A 22751-nucleotide genomic window follows, 5' to 3' on the forward strand; every position below is an offset into this window, starting at 1 on the left:
AGTGATGGACAGGGAGGCCTGGTGTGCTGCAATTCATGGGGTCGAAAAGAGTCGGACATGACTGAGCAACTGAACTGAACTGAACTGAACTGGGGAACTAAGGTCCCACAGATTGCACAAAGAAACAAAAAATTAAACAAAACAGAAACACCTCTGGAAAACCCTCTGGTGTATGGAAATCCTGAATAATACATTTCTATATAACCCATGGGACAAAGAAGAATTCCAAAGGGAAATTAGATAATGTTTTCTATTTTAATTCATAAACTTAAATGTTTAAAGGATACAAAATCACATTTTGGAAAATCGGAGCTCTCTTTGTGGGAAGATTTTTAACTAAAAATTCCATTTCTTTATAAATAGACAGGTATTCAAGTCATCTGTTTATTCTCGAGTGAAACTTGCTAGTTTGGATTTCAAGGAATTTTTCCATTTTACATAATTTATTAAATGAGTAACACTGTCCTACTATTCCCTTAGTGAAAATGACATAAATATTTATCAAGGTGCATACTCCAGGACAGAGGAAGGCATGGCTAATTTTTGTGGGCTACCAAGAAGAGTAAAAAAAAAAATCTTTCTTTCTTTTAAATTACATGAAAGTATCATTTCCAACTCTTTTTGCAGCACAGAAAATATAAAATAACAAGAAGGTACGAGTCTGTAATTGTCTTTGGGCTCCAGTTCAATTTAAGCCATGTCCTCTAAACCACTTTCTTGCGATGCATTAGTTTTCTTTAACTGACCAAGAATTTGTGACCGTTCTTTGCAAGTTCTCCCGAAGTTCTGGTCTGCTGATCTGGGGCAGTATAAAATGATTTGTCTGTGAATAGTATTTTAAAGTAAACATGTAAACCTCATGCAGTGGGCACCACACTTAGTTTTTGCTTTTCTCTTATGGAAGATAAGTCTTTGAAGAAGAGCCTAGTAGCTCAGCATGAATTTCATGACCTGCATTTCTTAGTAGCTGCTTCGCCTTTAGCATCTTTCTGCTTGATGAGTTGATAAAAGCTTGTCCTAGTTTCTTGAACCTGTTTTGTAGCAATAATTCAGACTGCATTTTTTTTCTTTCTATTGTTTCCTTGAGGTTTAAAACTATTTGGTACATTTATGTTTGCTTTTCTGTGGTTTTCAGTTCCAAGGAGGATTTTCTTCCCTATCCATCTCGCCACAGATCCTCTGCAGAGCCAGAGATGTCTGTTCATTTTCTCTTTATAATTAGAAATTATAATCTGATAAATTGATGTCTCAACATATCCTCTCTCATGGGCATTTTTTCTATTGAGTTTGATGTTTCCATTCCTTATGCTGCGGTACTGACTGTCACATCTCAAGCCCTCTCTGTGTTTTGATCGATTTCATATCACTTGCTTATATTCAGGATTGTGGAGTTGATTTCTAATTTATTGGTTTACCTTGATGATTATTTGTTTGGGTAAAAATTTCAGAAGTATGTAATAATAATGGAAGAACCTGAAAAGCCCATCTAATTGAAGGCTGAGATGTTTTTTCTTTTTTTTTTAACATTCAATAGGTTTACAGAAATACACTTGACTAACAATTCTTGTATATTTCTCCTTTTCTTAAGATCCGATTGTAAAGGTTTCACTAGAAAACTTCCTTTGCCACTGATGGGTTGCCAAAACATATTCATGTGATGTACGGCAAAAAAAAAGAAATCTAAAAGTAATGGCTGCTTTTGGGGAAAAACAAACTCTCTATGAAGGGTCATCACGTCTGCTTAAAAACATTTTAAACATTTTCAAGCCACTCAGTTATTGTTCATTTTCAGGTTTTTCGTATGCCTATTATAGATCATTTTAAGGATAAAGAAAAGTATAAAGAGGAAAAATGTAAGCAGTACTTCCACCACCATTTAAAGGCTACCTGCTATTTCTGTGCAACCTCAAAGTTTCTTGAAGGCTTAGCCTAGCGACCACCTGCCGTTTTCTAAGTCTTCTGCCTCAATAGACTGTTTAGGACATTAAGAGTGGAACGCTGACTTTAAATATAAGGGCCCTTAGGATTTTTATGGAAGGGATGGAGCTGTAGGAAAAACCTACAAATTGCTCCAGAGATGACATCTTGTTCTTATTTAGCTTTCTTTGAGTCATTAACAGTCGGGCGCCACTGGTGCTGAAACTTATCATTATTATAACCGCAAATGGGTTAATGCCCAAACAAAGCTATATTCTTGGGGCTGGTTCCCAGATCCACCGCACAGACCCCAAGAGCAGCACCCTCCAAATCCCAGGATAATGCCCCACAAATGAGGCGATGTCAAATGTTCAGCCTGGACTCAAAATTCTCGTCTTTTATCTGGGAGCTCACAGTTGCTGGCAGGGCAGAGCCAAGGGGAAAATAAAAAAATAAACGTCAAGCCAACAAACCCTAAAAAAAGAGGCTATGTGGTTTAGCGGTCAGACCACTATCCTGGAGGTTGAGATCGCTGCGATCCAGTTCCAGCTCTCCCACTGACTGGATGGATGATGCTAGACAAGTCATTTTCCTGACCCGGTCCTCGGTTTCCCTATTTAGAAAAGGGAGCACTGCTTTAGAAAGTTTTTATGAGGACAAATGAAATGACCTGTGAATAGCTTCAGGTTGCTTGGAAATAAAATGAAATTACAATCCTTAATAATTACCATCCTATTACTTAATTAATACTACAGTAAAAAGCCACAGGTGTTAAAGTTTTGAAAAAAAGTTATGAAACTCCCATACCCTCAAGGTGCACGGGGGGTGGGGCAGGGCGGTGGGAGGCAAGGGTGGAGGAAGAGGCAACATTTTTTCAAATCAAATTTGCAGAACTTCACATCAAATACCAAATTAGCAAATTTATTACCTCAAGATAATAAATGCTGCCCTGAGTTTGGCTTTGGCCCTTTATCCTTACCACATCTAAACTCAGAGTGACTCACAGGAGCCTAGAAATGAGACATACACAATTTTAAGGGAAAGGGAGGATTAGGAGGTTTGAAGCTTCTGCTGGAGGAGGCTAAGAATAGACCCACTCAGGACACAGAGAGAACCTCCTTTTTCCTCTTCCTCCCAGTGTAGGTGGCCTACTGGTTTCCCAGTCATTCCTTTGAAAAAATGATTTTTGTTTTCTTTCTGTCCACAAAACCTCACCTTGTGTGGGGGAGAGCTAGCTAAAAATGTGAGGACAGAGTCGCTTTTTCTACTGCGTTAGAACTGTGACAAGTGCTGTACAATACTAACCCCTTGTTGGGTGTGGAGAGGGGCTAAAAGACAAATACTATATGTGAATATCTGGAAACTTGAAAACCAAGGGGTTCTCTACCTTCTTAAAGGAAAAGTGAGCAATTAGGAATATGAGGGGGAAAAATCCAATAGATGTCCTTGTTTGTGCATCCCATTCCCCTAAGACGTGGAGTGTCTTTGTAGGGGAAGAAAAAAAGACATTTGGGAAGGATATCAAATAGTAAGAGACAGAAGTAGAAGGAGGGGCTATAAAGAGGAATTTGAGAGGAAATGTCCATGAAGTCATAGAGGATTTAATGAGCACCTTCTGGATGCCTAGTCTTGTCACAAGCAAAGACATCTCTGACCTCAAGGAGCAGCCGAGATATGGGCACGTGAAAGCACTTTGTAGTAATTTAAGATGGTAAATAATCAGATAAAAATAGAAAGAAAGTGAAGTCACTCAGTTGTGTCCGACTCTGTGACCCCATGGACTACACCTACCAGACTCCTTCATCCATGGGATTTTCCAGGCAAGAGTACTGCAGTGGGGTCCCATTGCCTTTTCCAGGGGATCTTCTAGACCCCTGGAACCCTGGTCTCCTGCACTGCAGGCAGAGGCTTCACAGTCTGAGCCACCAGGGAAGCCACCAAAAAAAAAAAATTTTTTTTGATGATGGGATATTAAATGTTTATGGGGATTTAGAGGTGGGAGCTACTATTGTGAGGCTTCCCTGGTGGGTCAGTTGTAAAGAATCTGCCTGCTATGTAGGACACTGCCGGCAATGCAGGAGACTTGAGTTCAATCCCTGGGTCGGGAAGATCCACTGGAGAAAATGGCAACGCACTCCAGTATTCTTGCCTGGAGAATTCCGTGGACAGAGGAGTCAGATGGGCTACAGTCTATGAGAGAAGGACACAAGTTAGCGACTAAACCATCTAGGCTACTATTATGATAACAGTTGTACAAAGCAGGAAGAATTATGAAATTCAGAAATTGAGGATATTTGGCGGCTGGGAATAAGTATTCCACACCGGGAAATAGGATGGTTTCAGAGGAACTCTCCGCCTCAAATTCCTCTAAAACCGTCGCCTCAAGAAAGGGAGTCCCAAGAAACTAGGACCGCCGCGAGGCGACTGCTCCCGGAACTGGTACGGCCAGCTTGGAGTTGCGATACGGAAACTGTTTGCGTGACACCCCCTCCGCCTCCTGCCTCTCCCGCCGCGTGGGTGCCATGGCAACCAGGAGAGCTGGGAGACCTGGGTTCCGGAAGCCGAGGAGCTGGAGCTCTGAAGCCACCCTGATCAAAGGATGCTGAGTCCGGAGCGCCTAGCCCTACCGGACTACGAGTATCTGGGTAGGCGCTTCCTTCAGCTTTGGGGAAGGAAAGAAATGCCAACGCATTAGGCCAGGGTCTCGGGAGGAGGGTGGGGCGGGATCTGAGTGTGAATGGGTCGGGTGGGCTATGGAGGGGCGAGGACGGGGCGCTGATCCAGGGGCCTGAAGGTGTAAGGCCCAGAGAAGAGGAAAACAACATCTGGGGAATAAAGAATGCAGAAGTGTACCCGCTGGAGCTCAGGCAGTGTGGGTTGTGCTCACAGTGGGCCAGGTTGGAGTTGAGAATTGGCGGGGGTGGAGGGCTTTGGGGATGTTATGATATGCTGCTAGTGGAGTAACCTTAGAACCCTGAAGCGCCACATCAGTCATTCCGTGAGCCGTCATATAACTGTCACGGCGGCAACTAACACTTTCGAGTGTTTCTTTTGCATTAGGCTCTATGCTAAGCATTTTACATGTATTCTTTATTGAATCTTCCTAACAGCCCTAGGAGGAAACTGTTTTCCTTCCAGACGGAGAAACTGAGGCTGAAGAGAGAACTTACACAAAGCCACACCGCTAGGAAATGGTGTGGCCTGGATCAGAACCTAATTTGCCCACTTGTGAGCTTGAGTTCTTGATCAATAGGGCTGCGGCTGTAATACGTTATGCACACTTAGCGCCTTCAGTGTGGATGAAAAAAGGATGTGTGTGTATATGCATACGTGTAAGGACACGTATTTTAAAACGTTGTTTAGTCGCTGAGTCGTGTCCAACTCTCTTGCAACCCCATGGACTGTAGCTGGCCAGGCTCCTCTGTCCATGGGGGTTTCCCAGGCAAGAATACTGGAGTGGGTTGCCATTTCCTTGTCCAGGGATCTTCCAGACCCAGAGATCCAACCCACCTCTCCTCCATTGGCAGGTGGATTCTTTACCATTGAGCCACCAGGGAAGCCCTTTAAAACATTAATAGACTTTACTTTTAAAGAAATTTTAAGTTTACAGGAAATTAAGCAAATATTATCGTGTTCCCATGTACTCCCTGCCAGTCAGTTTCCTGTTATTAGCATCTGACATCTGTTAGTATAGTACATTTGTTACAATTGATGGACCAATATTGATACGTTATTATTAACTAAGATCCACAGTTTGCCTTAGGGTTCACTGTGTGTCAGTACAGTTTTATGGGTTTTGACAAATGCATAGTGTCAGGTACCCACCATTATAGTATTGTGCAGAGTAGTTTCACCCTTGTCTATTCATCCTTTCCCCTGTCCCCCAACCATTGGCGACCATTGACCTTTTTACTCTCTCTAAAGTCTTACTTATTCAGAATATCATACAGTGGAGTCACAGAGTATATAACCTTTGCAGATTGGCTTTTTTCAATAAGCAGTAATGCATTTTAGGTGCCTCCACATCTTTTCCGGGCTTGAAAGCTCATTTCTTTTTATCACTGAGTAATATTCAATTGTATGGATATATTGATATTATACACTTTTTTAAAAATGGAAAACAATTCCAGTTTAAATTTCTGAATTTGTCATATGGAAACTAGATTAAAAAATATAAAGAAGTTTATAAGGAAAAGTCTCTTCCAGCCCTTTTCCCCTCATCTGCCAATTTTCATCTGTCCTCAGCCCACTACTAGTAACCACTGTTAACTGGTTTCCTGTGTGTCCTTCCAGAGTTTAGTTTATTATGTATATAAGAGATAGTGTATTTTTTTCTTTCTATATAGCTCAGAGTGATTTCTATATCAGTGAGAGCTTTCTCATTCTTCTAAAAAATTTTTTAGCCACATAGTATTGAAATAATTTATTTGACCAGTTCTCGGTTGGTACACATGTTGATTTTAGCCTTTTGCTATTACTGAAAATGTGTGTGTTAGTCACTCAGTCATGTCCAACTCTTTGCGACACTGTGGACTGTAGCCAGCCAGGCTTCTCTGTCCATGGAATTCTCCAGGCAAGAATACTGGAGTTGGTAGCCAGGAGATCTTCCCAACCCATGGATCAAACCCAGGTCTCCTGCACTGCAGGCAGATTCTTTACTGTCTGAACCACTCTGTCTAACCAGAGAAGGCCATTACTGAAAATGCCCCACTGAATACCCTGTAATTTCGTGCCATTACTAGTATATCTGCAAAGATAAAACCACAAAGTAAAGTTGGTGGGTCAGAGATATATGCATTTTAAATATTGATAGACATTGCTAAATCATGTTTCACAGGGGTTGGACTATTTTACACTGCTGTTGGCAATGTAGGAGAATCCCTGTTTCCCTGTGGTCTTTGCAACAAAATATATCAAACTCAAACCATCAGATATTTTCAACTGGTTAGTGACAGATAGTCCCAGGGTAGATTTGCTATGCATTTCTCTTATGAAGTTAGGACTCTTTTCACCAAGGTTAAGGGGTATATGTGGTTTTCGAAAGGAGTATATATACCTAATTCTCCTAATTGGAGAAGGAAATGGTAACCCACTCCAGTATTCTTGCCCAGAAAATTCCATGGACAGAGGAGCCTGGCGGGCTATGGCCATGGGATCACAAAGAGGTGGACACAACTGAGCGATTTCACTCACTTATATATGCCTAAAGAGCATAATTAAATCACAGATAATTTTGCAACCAGTGAATAATAATGTCTAGCAATGCCTAGACGCTTGCTAAGAATTTTATGTTTTTTATCTTACTTACTCGGTACTAAGAGTCTATGAAATATTTGAAAAGCCTAGTCCTTTGTTCAGTTCCTTGGATATTTGGCTCAAAGTCTTGACATATTTAAATTATATGCCTCAAAGGCTTGACATATTTAATATTACTGGTTCTTTGGTGAGTAGAAGTTGATGGTCCCTCCATAAGTGGCTTTTTTTTCCCCCAGGGACACTAGGCCAATGGCATTGTTGATAATGAATCTATAAACAGAATCAAAGTTTCAGATTGGCCAAAAAAACTTCAGCATGCAGCCACTTACCTAATTATTGAACCCTGGATTATTGAAGCTCTTTCAGGTTCTGTTGCATATTTAAGTGTCTTAACTCCATGTCCCAGTCACTGCCTGGGCATTCATATTGCCCTAAGCAGGGTCATACTACTCATTGCGTTCCTCATGGTTGCTCAAACCATACAACTCTGCTGAAATGCATTTGTCTTTAGTTGAGAGCAACCCTGCCCATTTCAGTTTGGTCTCTTTTAGAGGCATGCTGTTGCTGTTTTGAAGCATTCACCCTCCATTTAACAACCACTGAAAATCATCCCTTATAGATTAATTTAATGAAATATTTTCTGGTTTGAAAATTTAAATACTTGTCAAGGTTTTGTTTGACTTGATTTGGCTCTTCCCCTTTTCTTCTTTTTTTTTTTTTTTTTACAAATTATAAAGTCACGTGTGTAGAACTAGACAAGAAAATGCATACAGAGAAAAGAAAATTGGGGAGATGGGAAAGCTCTAGGTATTCAGTGCATGGGAAAAGTGAAAGTTCAATATCCCTTGGTAAGTGTAAATGGATACCTCTCTTTAGTATTATGTACAAATTACAGGGATACCTATTCAGTGAATATCTATAGATTTTCCTTTCTACCTGTTAGCCAGGTCTTCCATTTGCCTTTTTCACTACTAGTGAAGAAAAGAATCTTTCATCATGTTGGGTAAACTGATCCGTTCCCTGCTGACTTGGTGGATTTGGAACCTGTAATCATGGCCTGGAATGGCTTTAGTATCTTAAGATCATCATTACAGACTCAGCTCTGTGATGTTCATGCCTGCAGTCATCAGAATAGAGTGATAGAAACTGTGTTAATGCCCAGGCATAAATAGAGAGAGGAGAATCTGGAAAAGAGATGAAATAAATATAGAGCCCTTGAAAGAGTTCCAGTTTATGAAAGCTACTTATTGGAAGCTTCTGCCAGAGGCTGAGGTGTGTCTGTGTATCTGGTTGGGTGTGGAGAGTTCTCTAGAGCTGAAGGGCGGCCTGTTCTGGTCCCAGGTTTGCAAAACACACTCCCTATGTGCTGACGTGAGTATAAGCAAGAGGGTGTGAAGTTTATCATCTTACCCCACCTAGACTGGGGAGGTGCTTGCTTTCACTCATGTTCCTGTTTACCGCTTCTGTTTCTATGGAAAGTGCTTGTTCTCACTAAAGTTGGTAGTGGATTGGCATGATAGGTAACTCCAGGGAATCAGGGGTGGTCTTTCTCCTTTGCAGGCTGTGCTTATAGAGGAATCATAATAAATGGGATAGTTTTTTTTTTTTTTAGTGTTGATCTTTATTTTTTTTTTGTCTTTTTTGAGTTTGTTACAATATTGCTTCTGTTCTATGTGATGTTTTTTTGGCTATGAGACCTGTGGGATCTTGGCTCCCCAACTAGGGATTGAAACCATACCCCCCACATTGGAAGGTGAAGTCCGAACCACTGGACTGTCAGGGAAGTCCCTGGATAGTTTTTTTGTTTTTTTAATTGGGGGATAATTACTTTACAATGTCTCATTGGTTTCTGCGGTACAACTACGTGAATCAGCTGTAAGTAAACATATATCCCCTCCCTCTTGATCCTCTCTCCCACCTCCAACCCCCACAGTTATTTTGAAGCTATAGTTTTTGAACACTTCATTTATGCTTGACACTGTGCCTTAACTCATTCATCTTCACAACCGTCATACAAGGTATTATTATTAGGCAAAGGAAAAAGGGAAGGATATACCCAGCTGAATGCAGAGTTCCAGAGAAGAGCAAGGAGAGATAAGAAAACCTTCTTAAGTGAACAATTCGAAGAAACACAAGAAAACACTAAAATAGGAAAGACTAGAAATCTCTTCAAGAAAATTGGAGATACCAAGGGAACATTTCATGCAAAGACAGGAACAATAGAGGAGGAGGAAGTGGCAAGGACCTAACAGAAGAGATTAAGAAGAGATGTCAAAAATACTCTGAACTGTACAAAAAAGGTCTTAATGACCCAGATAACCACGATGGTGTGGTCACTCATCTAGAGCTGGACATTCTGGAATGTGAAGTCAAGTAGACCTTAGGAAGCATTACTACAAACAAAGCTAGTGGAGGTGATGAAATTCTAGCTGAGTTATTTTAAATCCTAAAAGATGATGCTGTGAAAGTGCTGCACTCAATATGCCAACATATTTGGAAAACTCAGCAGTGGCCACAGGACTAGAAAAGGTCGGTTTTCATTCCAATCCCAAAGAAAGGCAATGCCAAAGAATGCTCAAACTACCATACAAATGTGCTCATTTCACATGCTAGCAAGGTCATGCTCGAAATCCTTAAGCTAGGCTTCAGCGGTACACAAACCAAGAATTTCCAGATGTACAAGCTGGATTTAGAAAAGGCAGAGGAACCAGGGTCAAATTGTCAACATCCGCTGGATCATAGAAAAAAGCAAGGGAATTCCAGCTAAATACCTACTTTTGCTTCATTGACTACTCAAAAGCCTTTGACTGTGTTCAGTTCAGTTCAGTTGCTCGGTCGTGTTCGACTCTTTGCGACCCCATGAATTGCAACACTCCAGGCCTCCCTGTCCATCACTAACTCCGAGTTCACTCAAACTCACATCCATCGAGTCAGTGATGCCATCCAGCCATCTCATCCTCTATTGTCCCCTTTTCCTCCTGCCCCCAATTCCTCCCAGCATCAGTCTTTTCCAATGAGTCAACTCTTCGCATGAGGTGGCCAAAGTACTGGAGTTTCAGCTTTAGCATCATTCCTTCCAAATAATTCCCAGGGCTGATCTCTTTCAGAATGGACTGGTTGGATCTCTTGCAGTCCAAGGGACTCTCAAGAGTCTTCTCCAACACCACAGTTCAAAAGCATCAATTCTTCGGTGCTCAGCTTTCTTCACAGTCCAACTCTCACAACAAACTGTGGGAAATTCTTAAAGAGATAGGAATACCAGACCACCATACTGCCTTCTGAGAAATCTGTATGCAGGTTAAGAAACAACAGTTAGAAATGGACATGGAACAACAGACTAGTTCAAAAATGGGAAAGGAGAACTTCAAGGTTGTATATTGTTATGCTGCTTGTTTAACTTATATGCAGAGTACATCATGCAAAATGCCAGGCTGGATGAATCACAAGCTGGAATCAAGATTGCCGGGAGAAATAACAACAACCTCAGACATGCAGATGTGTGTGCGTGTGCCTAGTTGCTCAACTGTGTCACCCTTTGCAACCAGGCTCCTCTGTCCGTGGAGAGTCTCCAGGCAAGAATACTGGAGTGGGTTGCCATGCCCTGCTCGAGGCCAGAAAGTAAAGAGGAACCAAAGAGCCTCTTGATGAGGGTGAAAGAGGAGAGTGAGAATCTGGCTTAAAACTCAGCATTCAAAAAGCCAAGATTGTAGCATCTGGTCCCATCACTTTATGGCAAATTGATGGGGGAAAAGTGGAAACAGTGGCAGATTTTATATCCTTGGGCTCCAAAATCACTGCAGATGGTAACTGAAATGAAATTAAAAGACCGTTGCTTCTTGGAAGAAAAGCTATGACAAATCTAGATAGCATATTAAAAAACAGAGACATCATTTTGCTGACAAAGGTCTGTATAGTCAAAGCTATTATTTTTCCAGTAGTCATGCATAGATAGATGTGAGAGTTGGACTATAAAGAAGGCTGAGCGCTGAATTCTTTCAAATTGTGGTGCTGGAGAAGACTTTTGAGAGTCCCTTGGACAGCAAGGAGATCAAACCAATCGATCCTAAAGGAAATCAACTCTAATATTCATTGGAAGGACTGATAAAGAAGCTGAAGTTCCAATACTTTGGCACCTGATGCGAAGAGCCGACTCATTGGGAAAGACCTTGAAGCTGAGAAAGATTGAGGGCAGGAGAAGTGGGTGACAGAGGATGAGATGGTTGGACGGCATCACCAACTTAATGGACATGAATTTGAACAAATTCAAGGAGATTGTGAAGGACAGGGAAGCCTGGTATGCTGTAGTCCATGGGGTCACAAAAAGTTGAACACAACTTAGCAACTGAACAACAATAATTATTAGTCCTATTTAGTAGTTATTAAAATCTCATTTTAGAAATAAGAAAACTGAGTCTTAGAAAGGCTAATTGATTTGTACAAAATCACACAGGTGGTGATGCATAAAAGCCAGATTCAGATCCAGGTTTATGGGATTCCATGCCTGTTTTTCCCTCTCTTCAGCTCAATTCAGTCAGTTCAGTCGCTCAGTCGTGACTCTTTGCGACCCCATGGACTGTAGCACTCCAGGCCTCCCTGTCCATCACCAACTCCCAGAGTTTACCCGAACTCATGTCCATTGAGTCGGTGATGCCATCCAACCATCTCATCCTCTGTCGTCCCCTTCTCCTCCTGCCTTCAATCTTTCCTAGCATCAGCATCTTTTCAAATGAGTCAGCTCTTCGCATGAGGTGGTCAAAGTATTGGAGTTTCAGCGTCAACATCAGTCCTTCCAGTGAACACCCAGGACTGATCTCCTTTAGGATGGACTGGTTTGATCTCCTTGCAGTCCAAGGGACTCTCAAGAGTCTTCTCCAACATCACAGTTCAAAACCAGAGATTAAAAATAAACAAACCAAAATAGCTACTGCCTGTAAAGGGTGTGATCCTCGCTTCCCTTTTAAGATTGGAGCTCTTAAACAGTTCATTAGTTGCAAATAAGTGTCCTGAGAACAGAAATTGTATCTTACCCATCCTTGTACACCTGCCTTTCACCATATAGACACCTTATACATACATATGTGTTACATAAAAGTAAAAGTGTTAGTTGCTCAGTTGTGTCCAACTCTTTTGCTCAGTTGCTCAGTTTGTCCAACTAGGCTCCTCTGTCCATGGGATTCTCCAGGCAAGAATACTGGAATGGATTTCCATTTCTTTCTCCAGGGGATCTTCCCCACACAGGGATTGAACCCCGGTCTCCTGCATTGTGGGCAAACTCTTTACCACCTAAGCCACCCATGCAACATGAATAATCTGACCTTAGGATCCCCCAAGTGTGAGCAGCTACAACAATAACTGACTTATTAAGTACTTAGTATGTATCAGGTGACATTCTATATAGTTTACATATATTAACGCACATGAAGATAGTTTGAGTTTTTATCTCCATTTCATAGATGAGGAAACTGCAGCACTAAGGCATTAAATAACTAGTTAGTGAGTCCTGGAGGCAGGATTCTAATCCAGCAGTCTAATTCCAGAGTCTGCATTGTTAAACTCTGTGCTACAAATACCTTGAACAACTCCAAAAATGAGGCTCCAGTTATCGCACAGACCTGCATTCCATGGTTGCATGGATTCTGGAGTCAGTTCAGATGACTCCAAGGACTTAATTTAACATTTCTGCCAGGAGGGGGCATCCTAGGAATCAGGATGGATCAAGAAATAGTAAAATTCCAGTTCCTTCCACTGGACTCATCTCTCAAAGGCAGGCAGTAAGGAAGATTACGACTAAAAATAGACCATTTAGGGGAGCTTGCATGACCGTAATCTGTGTACTTTGTGTAGCTGTGTGACCTTGAGGAAGTTACTCAACCTCTCTGTGCCTTAGATGCCTAATCTGCAAAATACAGTTAATAATACTACTTACCTCATGCATGTAAGCTTTTAGAGCAATACCTGGCTGATACATTGTGAAAAGAGGATATACAAAGATGAGTAAGACATCTTTTCCTCTAGAGCATCTAGGAAGGTGCTCAGTAGATATTAGCTGCTATTATTATTCCTATTTTTTAATAAAAATATGTAATACATCTGTGGCAATGGGTCACAGAGCCGGACACGACTGAAGCAATCTAGCACGCACAATACACCTGTGGTACCCATGAAACTGCCTCTCAGATCTCCTAGTATGGGAGGGGAAGGTAATTAACTCAACTCCAGCCCTCAATGCAACACCTTGTTCCCGCGGGCTGCTTCCAGCAGATGACTGGGTGAGGCAGGCAGACCCACTTTTATGAGAAGTGTGACTCCTCTGATGGTGACTTCGGCTCGGGGACTGCCACTGCACCGCAGTCTAACACTCTCATTCTCCTCTCTACGCGGGTCAGCCCTGCGGTGCGCCTGTCACCTCTCCGTGTCTCTTCCAGCTCCCTCCGCATTTTCTCTCGTGGGCTTTTCATCCCCTAAATCTCTTGCATGTCTGATCCTGTCTTCTTGTCTGCTTCTCAGAGTCCCTGGACTCGGACAGCCTCCAACAGTCACTGATACAGTCCCTTTCAGTCATGAGATTAAGATTTCTTCAAGCCTTGGCGGAGGTTCTGACATATGACTGTTTCTATGTTGAAGATTCTTAAGTGTTTACTAATCTTGGTTTTTGGGTTTTTTTTTGCATTTGCTGATATCAACTTGTCTTATTGCCAGACATAGTTTCTCTTTTTGCTTTTGGATGAGTCTTGATAACAAACGTAATTTTGTTGGAATGTAATCAGTTCAGTTCAGTTCAGTTGCTCAGTCGTGTCTGACTCCGCGACCCCATGAACCACAGCACGCCAAGCCTCCTTGTCCATCACCAACTCCCGGAGTCCACCCAAACCCATGTCCATCGAGTCGGTGATGCCATCCAACCATCTCATCCTCTGTCGTCCCCTTCTCTTCCTGCCCTCAGTCTTTCCCAGCATCAGGGTCTTTTCAAATGAGTCAGCTCTTCGAATGAGGTGGCCAAAGTATTGGAGTTTCAGCTTCAACATCAGTCCTTCCAATCTCCCAAACCCAGCCTCATGCTAGGAAACATTGCCATTTACAGTAAGTCAGAAGAAATACTCATAGGATTTTAGAGAGCTCGGGTTGTTGCAGAAAGGAAGAGGAATAAATACGTGTTACACTGATCCCCTAAATCTTTGGAAACCAGGTTTATAATAATAAAGATGGTCACTTAAAAACAGTAATGCATATGTTCACAAAATCATGAACGTAAATGACTGTAACACAAAGTAACTCTGTAATAAGTGCCGACTGGGAAAAACTGAGGGCAGGAGGAGAAGGGGATGGTTGAATGGCATCACTGACTTGATGGACATGAGTTTGAGCAAGCTCTGGGAGTTAGTGAAGGACAGGTAAGCCTGGTGTGCTGCAGTCCATGAGGTCTCAAAGACTCGGACATGACCGAGCGACTGCACTGAACTGAAACTGGGGAAAGAGCCAAGACACCTGCCTACACACAGTTCACTCAGTTATAGCACTTAGATCCCATCTCCCATGTATGGCGTAGGTTTCCTGTAGGGAGTGGCACGTTATGCTCATCCTTTGCTTTATATAGAGAAGCTATTCAGGGAACAAGAAAGAAGGGAAGGAAGGAAGAATTAGGAAGAGAAGAAAGGAAGGGGAAAGGGGGAAGAAGAAAGGAAAGAGATGATTTTGTGGACATGTGACTTACCGTTTTTAAGTGACCAGCTTCATATATTGTAAACCTATGAATAGTATCCAGAGATTTAGGAAGTCAGTCAGCATTTAACATCTATAATATTTATTTATTTTCCTTCCTGCAACAACCCGAGCACTCTAAAGTCCCATGAGTACTTCTGTTGACATATTGTGAACAGCAGTGTGCTGGATTGGCACTAGCTTAGGGTTGGATTTGGAAGGTTCACTAATCATATTCAAACAAAAGTAAGTTTGCCTATCAGGATTCATCCAAAAGCAAAAAAAGAAATTGCCATCACAGGGGCAGCAGTTCCCTAGGTGGCCCAGTTCTGGGGCGTGCCTCTGGAAGTTAAGCTTAGGCTCTGTTTCATTCATCTTTCGAAGGATTCTGTAAGCTACTTAATAAATGTAATCAATGTTTCTGTTGGAGGGGGTTAGGGATGGGGAATGGAGGCTGTCGGAGGAGAGCAAGTGAGTTCTAAGGCATGCTGTTTGTTGACCATCACCCACCTCTGTTTCTCCTGGGTAACTGTCTACAGGTGATGTCAGTGTTATTCTAGGGATTAAAAATAGTTCCCGTAAATTTTTTACTTTGCTGGTGGCTCAGACGGTAAAGCGTCTGTCTACAATGCAGGAGACCCGGGTTCGATCCCTGGGTCGGGAAGATCCTCTGGAGAAGGAAATGGCAATCCACTCTAGTACTATTGCCTGGAAAATCCCACGGACAGAGGAGCCTGGTAGGCTACAGTCCATGAGGTCGCAAAGAGTCGGACACGACTGAGCGACTTCACTCACTCACTCACTCACTCATTCATCATTTATATATTCAGGTCATCTTAAAATCTTCCCTCCAAATGCTATCTAAAAGTTGGAAATCAATATTTTTTGTTATAAATGCCATATTTGCTAAATAAGTGAATTTAGGAAGATGACTAGGTAATCAAAGTTTTAAAAAGTAATAAGACTTCAGAAGAGGTAGATGATCCATTAACTTTATCTCTTGGTCATCTTCCAATTTATATCCTTAGCGCTTATCACAATTAGCTTATTAATCTATTCGGTTATCTTGTTATTGTCTGTTTCTTACTAGAATGTAAGCATAAGGGCAGACTCATTCCCTCAGTATCTCCAAAATCTAGCACAGTGCTTGGCCCAAGTTAAGTGCACAGTTGTTAAATGAACAGCGTGCTTTATGTGGGCCTCCCAGGTGGTGCTAGTGCTAAGACCCCGCCTGCCAGTGCAGAAGTAAGAGACTCAGGTTCAGTCCCTGGGTTAGAAAGATCGCCCGGAGGAGGGCATGGCAACCCACTTCATTATTCTTGTCTGGAGAATCCCATGGACAGAGGAGCCTGGCGGGCTGCAGTCCATGGGGCTGCAAAGAGTTGGCCACGACTCAAGTGACTTAGCACACATGCACACTGCTTTAAGTAGCAAAATAATTTTTTTTTCAAATGAAAGAAAGAAATCCAGTTCAGAAAATAAGTTATTGAATTCCTGCTGTGTGAGAGACACTAGGGTTTTTTCCCTTCCATTGACAACCAAAAGATAAGTGATTAAAATCTTTGCTCTGAATGCTGTCCAAACGTTGGGGATCACCATTACTTGCATATATACCATGTTTACTAAATGAGTAAATATAATTTCTTGGTTGACACCATGTATTCTTTGTTTTGATTATGCAGCAGTAAGATTTAGTTCCTTTTTTCAAATGGTTTCTTATGAAGGAAGGAAATTTTATACCATTTTGAGGCATCTCCTGGATATGCCATTTTCAGTTGGGCAGAGTAACCTGCTTTGATTAAGCCTGGAATTACCCTTGTCAGCTAATCGCCGGGTGTTTCCCTACGGGCCTTAGGAAATAGCTCATCCTATGATTGGAATTTCAAGTCAAAACACATTTATCTGAGCAGAATTTTAATGATTTATCAAAGAGAGGAGGGGTTTTCCCAAACACATCTGAACTTACCAAATTACCGATCCCATTAGCTATGTTTTCTCTTAAGCACTTCTCTTTAAACAAAGTAATTACAGCTGAAATCATCCAATGTATTTTTCATAAAAGGTTTTGACTAAGTTGTGTTTGATTAGCAGGAACCCAGTAAAAGTAAATATTGTTTGAGAAGGCACTTTCTGAGCCCTTTCTTTTTCTTCATTGAATTAGCTTTTTTGAAAGCACTGTTCTTTGGAGAGAGTAAGAGCCTTTTTCCAGCTGTCCTATTGTGTAGCCCAAGGTCTTGTTAATACTATTATCTGGCCCTGAGATTATAGGTAACTGTGATAAAACACAGGCTTCAGTTTCTGTAATCTCAGACCGAAATCTGTTTGTGCCCTGCCCTTCACATCAGGTGTTTGTGAAATTCAGACTTCTCTCACCTGGAATAACGCCCCCCCCCACCCCCCGCCCCGGCCCCCAGTAAACAGAGATATCTGGCAGGGAAAGGGCTGTATAAGAGCCATTGCCTTTATTTTATTTTATTTTTTAATCATGTGGCAGAACTCCTCCTGTGGCCAACTTACATACAACATGTGCCCTAAATGGGAAAATTATATATTTTAAAATAGGCATGCTTGAAACAATAACACTTTTGAATGTGAAATGTACCAGAAGGCCACATGTCTCTGGCTTTGCTTGTCAAATGGAGAGGCTGCCAGAACCACTCGGCTCCATGGTTCTCATGCCCTAAAGTCCTGGAAACTGACACGTAAGTAGGCAATGCACAAAGAAGCTCAGCCCATGAGAATGAGTTTGGGCGCCCGGGCTGGCCCCCTTTCTCTCTGTATGGAGTTCTCTCCAACTTTGCTTCTCCTGTCCCATCACAGTGTTTTTCAGAAAGGAGAGATTAAATGCATCTGGTATTTCAGCATGTTAGCTGCACAGGCAACATGAGGCTAGCACTCAGGCCACTGTTCAGCCTGTCATATGGAAGGAATTGCTTTTCAGGGGAGATTATAATTGTGTGTGTAGCCACACAAATGCGCATTCTGCCTGGAGGGAAATGCGCAGAGGAGGAGGCCTTATGCTGCCACTCAGGTCTCTTTGTGGAGGGCTGCATAAGAAGCCCTTACATGGCATAGTCAACTCTTTTGGGCTTAATGAGTCATCTTTTTGTGTGATGCCTACCTCAAAAAAAGAGTGTGGGGGGGGAGGGCGGGGGTAGAGGGGGAGAAGAAACACAGTCTTCCCCAAGTGAGTTGCTTTTATTGGCCCTGCAGCTTTGTCTAAGAGTTTTGCAGATTCCTGATGACATCATGTATAATGCTCGTGCACAGACAGTAAACAAAAAAATAATTTAGCTTTCAGGCATTTTGACAAAACTTGAATAGTCCAATTTAGAGAAATGATAATGAGCTTTATGAACAGTAAGCACATGAGCTTAAACAACAAGCACGACCCCAGTCTTTCTTGGAATGTGACACACTGAAAGATGAGTATAGGGAAAGCTAGAAGCTTGACACTCCTGAATTATGTGCAGTTCAGACTTGAGTCCACGGTCTAGTGTTAATCCCATGCAGTGTGTTCTAGTTAGCAGCTAACAGGCTACCAAGTGAGTGACTCATTAAGCCCCTCGAGCCCTAGCGTTTTGCCTATAAGAAAGGAAAAGGTAATATTACCACCTACCTCACTGGAATGTTAGAAGATTGAGACGATAAACATGTAGAACTCTATAAGAAAGGTATTTTGTAAATAGAAAATACCATTATTACTCTCGTTGATCAAATTTCCCCAGCACAAGGGGATGGGATAAAAGCTACCTCATACCGGGTTGAGAGGATGAATTAATTAATATATGTCAGTTATCTTACAGTAAACTATTTAATGAGACCTAAAATTGTCTTTCTTGATAGTCTATTTAAGCACATGATTAACTTACAAAAGTCTTATATGTGCCGTCGGTCTTTTGCCTTGCCTTCAAGGATTGGCCTGGTAGAGAATAGCGCATACTCTACCATGTGGTGGTGGAAGAAAATAAGTTAGGTCTTCAGGAAGCATGGCCCTGTCTTTTTTCTTTTCAAGGTTATGCCTACAAATAGTCTTTGGAATCTTGCTAATCTTTGTTGCCATGTCTGAACATAGGTAGTGACTGTTTTGACCTTTGTTCTCCCAGTAAATATTTGGTTTTGATCTCATGTTTCTAAAGAAGAAACAAGCTTATAAGGAAAAGAAGTGATTGATTTGTCTTACATTGTGAACTTTTCTTATCATATTTCTTAGTAGTTTAAGAGAAAATAATTGTTGTTGAAGGACCTCACTTTGAGTTCCCTAACTGGAAAGGTCTTAAACTAAGCCGAGTAATAAAAACAGCTTTGGTTGTTATCTTTAAAGAAGGGATACAGGAAAAGACTTTATATTTTTTTTAATGACAAAATTATCACTGACATCTCTGCTTCCATTTTTGTTGGTATTTGCATAAAGTTTTAGGCAACAAAACCTGAGACGACCCCCTTGAAAATAATGTAATTTTCAATGTAATTTTCATCCTCTGTTTCCAAGTACACTAACATTTGGATAACCTCACTTCCCAGATTTCATTTTCTATTAGATGACACAAAATGGGAAACACTATTTCACTTAAACTCTAAACCCTCAGCAGAGATTCTCTCTCTTACTTTTTTTTAAAATTACTTAATTTATTTTTTTACTTTACAATGTTGTATTGGTTTTGCCATACATCAACATGAATCCGCCATGGGTATACACGTGTTCTCCATCCTGAACCCCCCTCCCACCTCCCTCCCCATACCATCCCTCTGGGTCATCCCAGTTCACCAGCCCCAAGCATCCTGTATCCTGCAACCTGGACTGGAGATTCGTTTCACATATGATAATATACGTTTCAATGCCATTCTCCCAAATCATCCCACCCTCACCCTCTCCCACAGAGTCCAAAAGACTGTTCTATACATCTGTGTCTCTTTTGCTGTCTCGCATACAGGGTCATCGTTACCAACTTTCTAAATTCCATATATATGCATTAGTATACTGTATTGGTGTTTTTCTTTCTGGCTTACTTCACTCTGTATAATCGGCTCCAGTTTCATCCACCTCATTAGAACGGATTCAAATGTATTCTTTTTAATGGCCGAGTAATACTCCATTGTGTATATGTACCACGGCTTTCTTATCCATTCGTCTGCTGATGGACATCTAGGTTGCTCCCATGTCCTGGCTATTGTAAACAGTGCTGTGATGAACATTGGGGTACATGTGTCTGTTTCAATTCTGGTTTCCTCGGTGTGTATGCCCAGCAGTGGGATTGCTGGGTTGTATGGCAGTTCTATTTCCAGTTTTTTAAGGAATCTCCACACTGTTCTCCATAGTGGCTGTACTAGTTTGCATTCCCACCAGCAGTGTAAGAGGGTTCCCTTTTCTCCACACCCTCTCTAGCATTTATTGCTTGTAAATTTTTGGATAGCAGCCATTCTGACTGGCGTGAAATGGTACCTCATTGTGGTTTTGACTTGCATTTCTCTGATAATGAGTGATGTTGCGCATCTTTTCATATATTTATTAGCCATCTGTATGTCTTCTTAGGAGAAATGTCTGTTTAGTTCTTTGGCCCACTTTTTGATTGGGTCATTTATTTTTCTGGAATTGAGCTGCAGGAGTTGCTTGTATATTTTTGAGATTAATTCTTTGTCCATTGCTTCATTTGTTATTATTTGCTCCCATTCTGAAGGCTGTCTTTTCACCTTGCTTATAGTTTCCTTTGTTGTGCAGAAGCTTTTAATTTTAATTAGGGCCCAATTGTTTATTATTGCTTTTATTTCCAGTATTCTGGGAGATGGGTCATAGAGGATCCTGCTGTGGTTTATGTTGGAGAGTGTTTTGCCTATGTTTCTCTCCTACATTTTTAAATACAGAGATAGTATTCCAGCTTCTAAGTAAGCCCAGCCCCCCAAATACTGTCTTAAGTGGGAAATATATTCAATCAGATGTTCTTGGTATGCCAGCTGGAGTCATTCTCATATCCAGGAGGACTAGAGTCAGTCCTTATAAGATATTTGTGAAGTAGGTACCAGCCTGACCCTCACTTTTCCATGAGGAAACTGAAATTTAGGTTATGTAACTTGCCCAAAGTCATCCAGCTAGTAAATGTGGAGGTGAAGCTTAAATGAAGTTTATCTAACTCTAGAGCCTGTGTTGTCAGCTACTTTGCTTTTAGGTCTGATTTCCCAAGGCCCGCTTTCTTATTCAGTTCATAAGGATTTAAGGATTAGAACTTAATATTTTAACAGAAATGTCTATGGAATATATGATACATTCCCCGTATTCCCTGGTATATAATAGAACATAATTTAACATTTTCTTGATGACGTGGTGTCATTATTCTAGATGTTTGTACTGTAGATGTGTTATGACATTTGCTCATGAGGATATATGTTAGGGAACAGGGACTCAGAGAGCTTAAGTAAAATTTCCAGCGTTCATGTAGATAGCAGTAGGTGGAGCTAAGATTTGATTCTAGTTCTTCTGATTCCAAATTTAGTGGTTTAGGTGCCACTCAATCAGTGTTGGTTAAATCTGACTGGTAGCTGTCATTGATTAATGACAAGAACGTCCCCCATTGCTCAAAATTCCTCTCTCTCCAGACTAATGTTTCCTACTGGGTCAGTAAGCTGGTGAGTATATTGAGGTTCTGTGCTTTAGGTGATTTTGTGCCACTGATCTCAGGGTGATGGTTGAGCAACCACCCCCTCCACCGCAATGGCTTATACAGGAGAGAACTTTATTTCTCTCTCCCTTAACCTAGGTCCAGGATGCAGAAGGCAGAAATCTGCTCTAGGAAGCCATCGCAGGATTTCAGGCTAGCAGGGTAGCCATGCCATTTGAAATCCGTGGTTTCTGAGGATGCCTCTGTTGTAGCCATTCCTGATATAAAAAGGAAAAGAGGAAGGAATGAGTCCAGGGCAAACACCTTTTAAGCAAATAAGGCAGAAGTTGCGAACATCACTTGTGCTCACATTTCATAAGTGAGGACTTAACATAAGACCCCTGCTAATTGCAGAGGAGCTTGGGAAGTCCACCCAGACATCGTGTGTAAGAAGAATAGGAGCACATATTTTGCGTAGGAGCACGTATATTAGGAGTGCCGACAATAACCTACCGTGCCTGGTCTGTGCATAGTTAGTAGCTGCTTGTCCTTATTCACGGAGAAGGCGATGGCACCCCACTCCAGTGCTCTTGCCTGGAACATCCCATGGACGGAGGAGCCTGATAGGCTGCAGTCCATGGGGTCTCGAAGAGTCGGACACGACTGAGCGACTTCACTTTCATTTTTCACTTTCATGCATTGGAGAAGGAAATGGCAACCGACTCCAGTGTTCTCGCCTGGAGAATCCTAGGGACGGGGGAGCCTGGTGGGCTGCCGTCTGTGGGGTTGCACAGAGTCCTTATTCAGAGGGGGAGCGCAGATACTCCGGTGGCTGTTTGGCCTTTCCTTCCCAATGTCTACCTCTTCAAGTACAGTGTATTTTATCGGTTGTCCCTGTCCTCCACTCTTTTAACTTAACACTACTACTGAGCTTGCTTGCTCCCTTTTTATTATTATTATTTTTTTTTTCGTAACTCTATGTCTCCAGTCATTTCTCTCGGATCACTTCTCTGTCCTTTGTAAACATTTCCAACTAATCAAAATCGTTCGTTTCTACACTGCAGGGAGCACATGTAATTGTTAGAGCTTTAGTTCTTCCTTATTGTGCTGCTTGCTGTCTGTTGGGGCTTACTTTTGCTGCCAAATAAAAATGTTTTGAGTGGGGAGTTAGGCCCATGGTAACTTAAATCTTGTCTCTGGAGAGATAGTTTTACAGTAAATAAAGACATTTGTCTTCCTAGGCTGAGAGTAAGAGATTTAGAAGGACGAGGAAAACGTGGGGACGCA

General features: G+C 41.7%; 1 protein-coding gene across 3 annotated transcripts in view; it reads left to right on the forward strand.

Annotated features, from left to right (window-relative positions):
* Nucleotides 1-4068: 4068 nt before the first annotated feature.
* CSTPP1 (centriolar satellite-associated tubulin polyglutamylase complex regulator 1) overlaps nt 4069-22751 on the forward strand; it is a 213966-nt gene continuing 195283 nt past the window's right edge. Inside the window, exon 1 of one of the 3 annotated variants that reach the window (XM_069554075.1) lies at nt 4069-4562. In XM_069554075.1, coding sequence (XP_069410176.1) covers nt 4517-4562 — 46 coding nt within the window. In that variant the 5' untranslated portion in view covers nt 4069-4516. The remainder of the gene's footprint in view (nt 4563-22751) is intronic. The other 2 variants (XM_069554076.1, XR_011249271.1) reach the window with 2 other exon arrangements.

This window comes from Ovis canadensis, chromosome 15 (genome assembly GCF_042477335.2).
Source record: "Ovis canadensis isolate MfBH-ARS-UI-01 breed Bighorn chromosome 15, ARS-UI_OviCan_v2, whole genome shotgun sequence".
Lineage (NCBI taxonomy): Eukaryota > Metazoa > Chordata > Mammalia > Artiodactyla > Bovidae > Ovis > Ovis canadensis.